Here is an 11497-nt window from a genome sequence, read left to right as displayed (position 1 = left end):
ACTAGGGAAAGATTGCATCTGCTGTCTGTGTATGAAGGGAGCTCCAGAGCGGCCCCTGAAGAGCCCAGAAACAGCCTTCTTTCTCCCGTTTCCTCACAAGACACACTGGGTAGCAGATGGGGCTTCATTCCCCGAGGAGGAAGTGAAGGGGGGAGAGGAGAGGATGATGGGGGAAAGGAGGGGTCCAAACACCTACAGCATTCCCCTCTCCTCTGCCTTTCTCCAAGCTAAAGGAATCTAGGCCAGACACACAGAAGAAAGAGAGAGAGAGTGAAATGGACAAGGCCTGGGCATTGTGGGAATAAAGGTATAACGCCAGAGGCTGACGGATCTTTCAGGGCAGACTCAACACAGTGATCCAAATCAAATGGAATTTGACAATCTGTAATTCTATAGAACTCTACCTGAAAACTGTACCAACTGATGAAGCAGAGCAGTAACCAAGCTCTGGAAATAAAAGTAGGATATAAACACATGTACTGAAACGTATAAGAACAAGCTGAAATCAAGCTACATTTACTTGACAGAATGCCATGATGAGAAGTCTTTTTTTCTTTTTATCTCCCAAAGATCAATTCTAACATTTTTCAAAATATCGAGATTAAAAAAAGGCACAATATTCTTTTTTTATATTATCATTTTTAATCCTGAAGAGGAAACAGGTCGTCCATACTTCTCTTATGTCAGGTCGCTTCTTCGCTAAACAGATCATGTTTTATTTTGCACACCTGCCTTTTATTATGGTATCTATTTCATATTTACGCACATACAACCAGCCAATAAATAAATAAACAAGTAAACTATGCTTGGTCACTTTACAGGTTACATTGTTGGCAATAAACACACACACTTCAATCACTGCTTTACCAAATGATGAAGACACACGCATGTCATCTAACCTGAACATTAAGTCAACCTCCTCCTGTTCAAAACCTCCTGACTTCATTCCACTTACATTTCCTTGCAGGACATTGATAGCAGTTAAACTCTGAGAGGATTAGACTTAACCCCTTTAGTTCCAGGCCAGTGAGCAATCATTTGAAGTGGAGTGTTCTTGCATTTCTGCGTTTAATGTTTGACAGGGCATTCCCGTGATGTGTTCTGGGTCTCAGACACAGATAATCCCGTGCACTTTAATTCTAAAGCGCCAGCCTTTGGTCTGAGCGTAGGTGGGTGAGATCAGAAACCGCTCCTGAAGGACAGCGCTGTGTCCTTCTTGTTTGCTCCCAAATCTAAATCAGTGTTCGCTGTTTATTGCTCAGACTTAGGGCTAGTCTTTTGGACAAAACGGAAGATTCTAAACAACTTCCAAGTGGATATACTGTGAAGATAGCTGAGGATTCAAATTCAAGATCGCTAACCAAAACTGATTACTATTCAGTTTTATTGAATAAGTGGTAAAACAACTTTGACTGATGTGGTGGAGGGGGGTGTCAGGTCTGGACAGTGACTGTTGTGCAAAGGCCAGCTAGCCAGTTCAGTTTCTGAACAGATAAACATGCATTAACAATCATGCACAGCTTTTAATGGACACTTCTGTACCAAGTACAAATAATGTGGAAGACCTGAAAACAATCCACAGCAAACATGTAAATCAGACTCAGTAAACATTCAAACATTAATGCAACACTTCCTTCATTAACTTTAGAATTGCATTTAAAGTGAAGCAAAAAAATACAGTTTATAATAGAAAAAAAAGCCACTTTTTTATGTTGCAACTGATGGATTCATAAAAGACAATGGATCTTTTGTGCCTGTGAAATTTCACTATGTGACAGCACATAATTCATCTATTTATATTTATTCATACCAACTGTAGACTTTGACTCCTCTGTGACAGAAAGCTGTAAAACACACAAACACCTGAAACAAGAGATGCAGAAATCAAAAAAGGAAATTTATTTATATCATCCTCAAATCCTCATTTTTCAGATTCCATTCCTTTACTGAAGGCAGCTCATCAGTTTACTCCATCATTACGATTGTAGGAGTTCACAAGAACTGCTAACGAACTGTCTGAACTGTCACGTATGATGAGGGAGTCAAAACCATGACACTGAAATCTGCTGGAGCTCTGTTTGTTAGAGATGCACACAGATCATTAGAGGTTGGAGGTCTTAACGGTGGCTTTAATGCCACTGAAGCGTAGGGACAGTTTGTTCCCTTCACACCCCTTCATTAGCTCAATGTGCCCTCATTTCTGCAGAAACTGTCCCTACGGTTCGGCACGAAGTCATGGTTAGATGAGACTGTATTGCACTCATTTGAACACAAATGTATGGATGTAAACACAGTCATATAGAAAATGTTTGGGTTTAATGTTTAAAGAATGATGTTGAAGAATGTTGTGAAATATTATTCCGATTTAAAATGAGTGTTTTCTGTTTTAATATATTTTAAAATGTAATATATTCCTGTAATGCAAAGCTGAATTTCCAGCATCATTCCTCCAGTCTTCAGTGTCACATGATCCTTCAGAAATCACTTTAATATGCTGATTTGCTGTTCATGAAATATTACTGATTATTAATAATGTCGAAAACAACTGTACTGCTTGACAATAGTTAAAAGGATATTCACCACCAATAGAAAACAGATAACTTTCTCCAGGTATTTTAGACCTAATTGGTTTAGATTAAGGTCATCTTGTATAGTTAAAGAGAAAGGGAAATACCTCAATACACATATTACGCCTTAGAGAGAGTTTTTTTTTTGTGTGTGTGCGTCTGCCATGTGACTGTGCCCTCCGGTGTCCTGAGAGGCTGCGGGAATGCAGACATCTCCCCTGCTGTACGCTTTAATGCCTGGGGGGCACAGGGACACCGGGGCCCCTGGCAGCTGGAGCTGAGAGACTCAGATGGGGCCCATCTAAGCAGTCACTCTGGGACAAGAGACAAAGGAGAAGCCAGAGAGAGGAGATGAGGGTAAAACACCTTGAGAGGAAAAGAGCAGCCAGAGTATTCCCCAGACACATATATTTAAAGACAGATGCATTCATGATAGAAATATATGGATGCGATCCATATAAAGCAGTGGAGATGGGAAAATAGTCAAAGAAATACGTCAAATAAGACGCAGAAAGACTCACCACTTTGTTGTCCTCGTCATTTTCATTCACTTTCAGGCCCAACGAAACAAAACTAAACATTTGTTAACGTGAGAGATTTGATCAAAAGGTCTTCAGGGAAGAACTGGCCTCTTTAGGTCTCCGAGGGAAAGGAAAGAGGAAGACACAAGAGAAATAAGAATCCCCAAGGCTGAACGGATGTGTTGTAGAGTCCTAAAGGAATCTGGGTTATCTCCTGGGACGAGCCCATACACTTAACCTCATTATAAACACAGGCACAGATGTTCGTTGTACAGTCACATCTACTGGAGGACCGATGGAGGAAATGCAGACACCTTTAATTCAATATTCATTTAAATAGAGTTCAGAGAATTTGCAGCAAAATGCATACAGAACAGAGAATGGAACTTAAAAACTGATTTATAAATGGGAAAAAATATGCATTTTTAGATTAACATGAGTGGTTTTATAGCTTTTGATTTTTTACATTTTCTATTTTTAAGCACTGAGTAACGGTTCGATTTAAATATTTACATCATGAGGGCTTTATGATAGCATACTTTCCCATTTTCTTCCTAAAAGATCAGGATTTATGCTGAGAAATTGCACAACTAAATAGCTTCTTAATTATTAACCACTAAAGGGAGGAAAGACTTTATTCACCGACACAAAAACAGTAGCCTATGGAAACATACACTTTCTTGTATCTATATAAAGCAAGAAACTCTTTAAGACAAAAGTCTTTTGAATACTAACTATCTTTAGGCTAAGTACACATTTATGTAAACTCTGAAGAGGAGAAAAACACATGAATTTCAGCTCAGGGCTCAGAAACCGGGACACATAAAATACGCAGGAAAGGGGGAAGAAATTGCAGTTGTAAACTGTATCTATTGACCTTCAGGCAGTGGGTCAGGAGGCCCGGAAATCCTTACATTAACTGGCTTACTAGCTTTGACAAATGTTTTTTCTTGACCAAATTATGTGATTGCCTTCCGCAGGGCATCTTACTGCATACGGTTGTTCTGCAACGTGCACTTGGACATCTGATATTACATTATCTCCAACAAGAGTCCACATCCAGAGTCACGTCACTGGACGTACACACATGGAGCTGCAGTTTCGCCTTGAGTGTTAGATATAAGGTTGAATTCACTTCACTCATTTGCAGGAAATAATGCACCAAAGAAAGCAACATTATACAGCAATTTAGGATTTTTGTTTTTGTTTTGGGTATATCAAAAGTAAACAACAAGGGAAGAGGGAAGGGAAGAATAAGGGAAGGCTTGAAAAACAATTTTAAAAGTTTTATGGAAAATATTACTTTTTACAAAGTATGACTGAGAAAACTAAAATGTTAGCTCAAATGAAAAGCGTTGTGCTTTGTTGGCAGACAGTTGAGCATGTTTTGCCTCTTTTACCATTTCTCCAGCAGGCATCATTTCATTTCTTAAATTAATAAAGCATTTTCACAATCCAAACATATTCAGGCAAGCCTCTGTGGCTAAAACAAAACAAAATCTCGGTGACAGAAATATTATACTGCATAAAAATGAAGACTGAGACTAATTTTGTAGTCATTAATGTAAATTGTTGAATGTCTGGTAGAATTCTGTGAAATAACAGGAAAATATGTTTGACCATCATCTAAGCAGCTTGAGAGACTGGTCTGAACCATCACTGACCTACAGTACCAGCGGATCTCTTCAGATTCATGAGAAATACACTCAAAAAGAACTCCAGGCAAAACGACCCAAACTCCAGGATGTTCAGTTTGAGGATTTGATACAAATAACATTTTGTGAAAATATTTGTGACCCTGGAGCACAAAACCAGTCTCAAGTCACTGGGGTATATTTTCAGCAATAGCCAAAAGAAAAACATGTATGGCTCAAAACTATCGATTTTTCTTTTATGCCACAGATCATTAGGATATTAAATAAAGATCATGTTCCATTAATATATTTTGTAAATTTCCTACTGTAAATATATCAAAACTTAATTTTTGTTTAGTAATATGCATTGCTAAGAATTTAGTTGGACAAATTTAAGGGCAATTTTCTCAGTATTTGGATTGTATTGCAACCTCAGATTCTCAATTAAAAAAAACAGAAAAAAAATTGGTCCAGGGTCACATTTATTGACGACTGCTATATGTCAAAGCCATACTACTGACCTGACTCTGTGCAGCACTAAGCATTTGCTGATTCAGGATGTAATGGAGATTTGTAATTGAGAAATGTTAGAGATTTACTGCTTGGAAATGAACCACAACATTAATCACTCATGAATTACGAGAAGAAATTCAAAATTGTTACGAGTCATTAAAATGGCAACAGGTGTATAAACCATTAACTAACACGAACCATAACCCACTCAAAACTTACTCAAATGTTTGGGGTAGCACATTATACATATACATTTTAACAATAACCAAAAAAAACATATTTTAAAGATATTTTGTAAATGTCCTACTGTGAAACTTAATTTTTGATAAGTAATACGCATTGCTAAGAACTTCACTTGGACAACTTCAAAGGTTATTTTCACAATATTTCGGGTTTTTTTTTTGCACCCTCAGATTGCAGATTTTCAAATAGTTGCATCTCGGCCATAATCCTAATATTGTCTGATCCTAATAAACCATACATTAATGGAAAACTTATTTATTCAGCTTTCAGATGATGTATGAATCTCAATTCAATATATATATATATATAATTATTATTTTTTTTTTTTTAAGTCATTTATTTGATCAAAAATACAGTTAAAATAAATCTGTAATCTTATTACACTTTTAAAAGTGATTTATATTTTAATCTATCATCTTTACTGCGACTTGGAACAATTGAATGCATCATTGCTGAATAAAAGTATTAATTTCTTAATACATAAACACACTTCATTCACATCAAATATAATCCATATGGTAAAATATGACTTCTAGATTCATCAAACAACAGAACTCTTGAGTTATAATTACTGTCTGAATAGAGCTGGATTTTACCAGACATGAGCAGAACAGACCAAATGTGCAAATGAAAAAGAAAAGGGACAAAAATAATGCATCAGAGGCAGCAGTGTTCAGAACATGTAGAGTTCGTCAAAACATAAAGGACTCATTAATGGCCAGCAATGGGAACTCTGAGATAATCTACAATCTACAACATTATTACATGTCTAGAGTACTGTATGTATAACTGTATTTCAACACTGACTTGTAGTGCTTTCTGTAGTAAAAGTGTTGTATTACCGATCAAAGCATCAAATTCAATTCAAATTCTAAATAAATAAAATGCTTGTTTCAATAAATCGACACCAGACAAAAATCGGCACAGCTTGTATAAGTACAGGCATCATCGTATGATTGCTTTAAAAAAACAAAATGAAAAAAAAAGTTTGAGTTAAAAGGCTCAGCTGAAGAAATCTTTAGCAGCTCATTCAACACGGACGGAGGAGTTCCTTGACCACCCACAAAAAGCACATTGAGTGAAGGAGAAAATCCTTTTTTTAAGTGTGTATTAGGACTACAGCCATCAGTCAGTGATTCCTCGATGTCCAGTCTGTGAGGTAGAGCTGCAATACGTCAGTCAGTTCGTCAGTCACTGGCATGGCTTCTGATGAAACAGAGACCAGGATACCTGTGTTCTCAGGTAGAGATCCTCACCTTCACTTGGGCTCAAAACTCATCATGGTTCCTGGTAAGGTCTTCGCCATAGTTGGTGGCCTGGCTGCCCACAAACATGTTCCAGTTCTCAAGAATCTCTTCTTTGGTCAGCATCTGGTCCTAAAAATGTAACATTCCATAGGTCAAATGCAGTTTCCTGTTTGAATGGTTATATTCCTCACTTGTAAGATGCTCTGGTAAAGGTATCTTTAAACAGTTGGAAATCTAGTAGACTATTTATAAATAAATATATATATAAACATTGCAGCTGTATGCACAATGTACACAATGTTTAATAGCTAAAAATAATATCTAATCTGTCTTGGGGCATGAATTATCAGGAATTACTCTAATTGTCCTTAAATAACTGATCAAGTAACTGATTTTTTTTAAAAATATATATATAAATAGAATACCATTCAAAAGTTTGGGGTCCATTTTTTTATGTTTAGAAAGATGTATTTTATGCTCACCAAGGCTGGATTTACTTTATGAAAACAGTTAAAAGATTTATATTGTGAAATATTATAACAATTTAAAAGAAACAATTTTTTTTAGTATATTTGAAAAAGTAATTTATTCCTGTGATTAAAAGCTGAATTTTCAGCATTATTCCTCCAGTCTTCAGTGTCACATGATCCTTCAGAAATCATTCTAATATGATGATTTGCTGCTCAAAAGACATTTATCAATGCTCAAAAATCAATGAAAAATCCTGAAAAAAAAGCTTCAAAAAGGACTGAAAAAAACGTTTTAATAGTTAAAGTGTCAAAAAAATAATTATTCATTTATTTTATCATTATAATACATTTAAATAACGTTATACTTCAGGGATTTGTCTCCTGATTAATCTTTAGTATGCATCTCAGTAGGTTCTCACCTTGTCTGTGTCTGACTCGTACACCAGATGCCGGGCCTCTGCCTGCGCGTGGTCATAGTCCTGCGGCAGGATCCAGTGACGAATCTCTTCTAAATCCATCTTCCCGTCTTTATTCAGATCTCGGAAATCTGAAAACTGGTCTCTCTCTGTTCTAACCCAGTCGGGCTCTGGGCCGCCATCTTCATGAGCAAACATATCCGCTGGAAAACAACAGAAAAGACTGAAAATATCTTCCTTAGGATACAGAACATTAAAAAAGGATAGTTCAACCCAAAAACATCAACTTTGTCAAGAGTTTAAGTGTCTAAAACTCAAAAAGTTATCATAAGAGTTAATAAGATTTTAGACAAAAATACTGATGAACTTACCAATGTATTCGTCCTCATCTACATGACCATCTCCATTCTTGTCAATGTCCTCCAGAGTTTCCTAATAGAAGTACAATAATGGGAATGGGATGAATCAGTTACTTTATGAAATAATAGCATGATGTTCATTTTCAATAGTCTGCATAATTAAACTGACAGGAAGTACCATGGTCTAAATTCCAAACCCTTTAAACCAAGCGACACTCACAAGAACCACAATTTCCTGCATGTGCTCAAACTCTTCTGGATGGAGGAAAGCAGTGAACTCCTCTCGCTCTGCGGCTAAATCACCATTGAGATCAGCAGCTTTAAACCTGCGTTCATCTCGCGGAAGCATCTTCTTGAAGCTGAACTGGTCTGTTGAATCTTCAAACTCTTCGGGATTGGCTGGGAGAAGAGAAGAAGTTGAATCTCACGAAGGTTGCTTTTTAGACATTTAATCAATATTAAAACTTTGTTTTAGAATCAGAACGACTCACCAAGGTAGTAACCGTACGTTGCTTGCTTGTATTCATCCCATGAGATCTTGTTGTCTTTGTTTAGGTCGTAGTCAGACCAGACCTTTGCGACGTTCTCATAGACGTAACGCTTCTGTACTCTCTTGATCCAGGCCTTGAGTTCATCAGTGGTGATATATCCATCAACATTGCTGTCAATACGATCAACTATGTCCCTAGGGAATTTATAAGTACGTAGAAAAAAAAAGAAAAAGAAAAAAAGAGACACTTAAAATGGAAACTTACAGAGAATAAATATCAGAATGGACACCAGAGTAACATTTCTGGCTTTTCACTTCAAGCATGATGGATCATTTAAATTGCTATGGAAATAGATAAATCCCAAAACTGATGTGTGTGTGTGTGTGTGTGTGTGTGTTTATATATATATATATATATATATATATATATATATATATATATATATATATATATATATATGTGTGTGTGTGTGTGTGTGTGTATATATATTTACACACACACACACACACACACACACACACACACACACACACACATATATATATATATATATATATATATATATATACACATATACACACACACACACACACACACACATATATATATAAATATATACACACATATATATACACATATATATATATCCCATTTTAATAAAAATATGTATTTTTATGGATGCTAAAATGTTTGTATTGTTGTTATTAATAGTGACTAGTTAATTTCCAGGATAAAGGTGGACATATTTAAACCGATATTTGCTATGGATGTTTTTATTATTATTATTTAATAATTTGCATCATTGGTATTTATTACTAAGTGATGTCTCTCATTAACTTACTGCAATACTGCCTTGGTAATCTCAAATAAAAACACGTTATATATAACATTAAATAACAAAAGTAATTAAATATTTTATAATTTTTATTTAATAAAAAAAAACATTTTAATTATCTATATTTGCATTTCATGTCATAAGACTATGTTTTTCTTTAAGAAAAATAGAATTCCTTATTTCTTTACGCTTATTTTTGGTTGAGATATGACCCAGAAATAAGAAAACTTTTTGCATTGGCAAGGAACAAGATAAACCCTGGTATTCGACACATTTCTATATTTAACATGACAGTGTGGCGACCACCGTGCAGAAAGGATTTTGTTGTCACGTGACAGGAAACACGTAAAACAAACAAATAAAGTAAATTACCCCTGTGGAAAATGATATAAATTCTTCAATTTCTAACAACTTTACACGTTTTAAACTAGATTCTTAATCTGTTCTCATCTTTTTGTCATCTTTAACAGTCTTATCTGTCCCTCCCTGAGGCACATATGAAGATATACTTTAATGCTAAAGTAACGTTAGCTCTTCTGAACAAAACCCCCCAGTCTTACCCTAATCTCGCTTTGCTTTCCTCTGGGGTGAGCTGGTCAAATGTGGTGGCCTCCTCTTTGCCCAGAAAGGCCTCGTGGTCGTACTGATAACTCTGGTTATCTTCGTGCGGTTGTCTGCTCAGTTCAGGCTCGTGGTGAACTCTTTCTTTCCTGAGAGTGGGTTTCCCGTGCGCCAGACACGTACAAACCGACAAAAACCATAAATACGTCGAGACGTCCATCTCTAGAGGACGCAGTCCAACGCAAAGAGAAGAGAGTTATAAAGTTATAAGCTCGAAGTAAAATACGTGATCGACCACCGTCTAAATCGCAGAATCTGCGGTTGCCACGGAGACGCAATTCAATTGTTATCAACTCAGAAGGAAACAAGCCAGTCTTCAGAGCACAAGTCAGTTCTTTTCATTTTCGATTCAAACATACCCGGCTGATCACTAGAGGCTACAACCAAACACAGAATGGGTGCGTGTCAACCGACAGCCAATAGTAACTCGGCTAGTAAGTAGGCGGAATGATAGAAGCTCTGCTATTGGTCAAACGGTTGTCTTTAACTCGAGATGGGCGTGGACGCCACGTTGCAAGATGACACGCAGATGGGTCTGCTTCTTATTTTAGGAATACAATAGTAGGAGAGCTTAAAATGACAGTATTACAATTTTGACCATGGCTGAAAAAATTGTGTAGCATTATTATTGGTGATGAGTTAAATTCCAGCTTGAAACTGAACATATTTAAACAAATATTTGCATTAAACAGATGTTATTACACACACAGCGTAGCTGTAAAAATTTCTTTCCTAAAACATAATTTCAAATAACCGTCTATTCTATGAAGTTAGTCATCGTTCAGAAGTAAACTACTTGGAAGACTGTGTTAGATATGACTATGTTTATTTAATATCACCCAATTGACCTGATTTAAATTGACAGAGCAAATATAATTTAAATACATTAACAATTCATTACTCGAATAAAAGGCCACTGGCCTTAGGCTAGTTTCATCACAGAGCTGTGGTTCTCAGTTTGTGCTGGGAAAAGATGGCATGTGTTAGCATATTACGCAAATAATTAATGACAAAATTTTTGTTGGCCTGTTTGTTGAGAGGAATTGGAGATGACACTGGCAGCAAGTTATTCCATCAGTACATTACTGAGCTGATGCAAATTTACAACATATGGACATATTTATTCATTTGTGAATAAATTCATATGAACATTTTGACAAGAATCATAGATGTTTGCATTTAATTCAATTAGCTCATTTATTTTTATAGTGGGAGCTGGCAGAAAGCAAGCATATATATAAACACACTTTTAACAATGTAAATGTAAATCTATATATAATAAAGAAACTTTTTTGATGATCGAGGGTACCCCCTGCAAACGGATTCCACTGATTTTGGCGTTGCCATGCTTAAAGGGTTAATTCACCTGAGAATGAAAATTCGTCCATCTTCTACTCACCCTCGAAACATCATATGTATGTGACTTTCCTCTTTCAGAATAATCCAATCAAAGTAATATAAAAAATTATCCTTGCTCTTCCAGGCCTTTTAAGAAGACGTTAAATAAAGCTCCGGGGGGTGAATAAAGCCTCCTGTAGCGAATTCATGCATATTTGTATAATAAATATCTTAGAAGATAA

The 11497-nt window shown here is 36.1% G+C and overlaps 1 protein-coding gene across 1 annotated transcript; it reads right to left on the bottom strand.

Annotated features, from left to right (window-relative positions):
• Nucleotides 1-5968: 5968 nt before the first annotated feature.
• LOC113105555 (reticulocalbin-1-like) lies at nucleotides 5969-10306 on the bottom strand. Its single transcript, XM_026266686.1, has 6 exons — nucleotides 9857-10306; nucleotides 8462-8655; nucleotides 8191-8369; nucleotides 7983-8043; nucleotides 7615-7814; nucleotides 5969-6854 (listed from the first exon to the last, which is right to left on the bottom strand). The coding sequence occupies exons 1-6, from the start codon at nucleotides 10075-10077 to the stop codon at nucleotides 6747-6749; spliced, it is 963 nt and encodes a 320-aa protein (XP_026122471.1). The 5' UTR covers nucleotides 10078-10306; the 3' UTR covers nucleotides 5969-6746.
• Nucleotides 10307-11497: the final 1191 nt, after the last annotated feature.

Source organism: Carassius auratus, chromosome 7 (assembly GCF_003368295.1).
Source record: "Carassius auratus strain Wakin chromosome 7, ASM336829v1, whole genome shotgun sequence".
Classification (NCBI taxonomy): domain Eukaryota; kingdom Metazoa; phylum Chordata; class Actinopteri; order Cypriniformes; family Cyprinidae; genus Carassius; species Carassius auratus.
The sequence above is the reverse complement of the archived record's forward strand: the minus strand, read 5'-3'. Positions and strand labels throughout refer to the sequence as shown.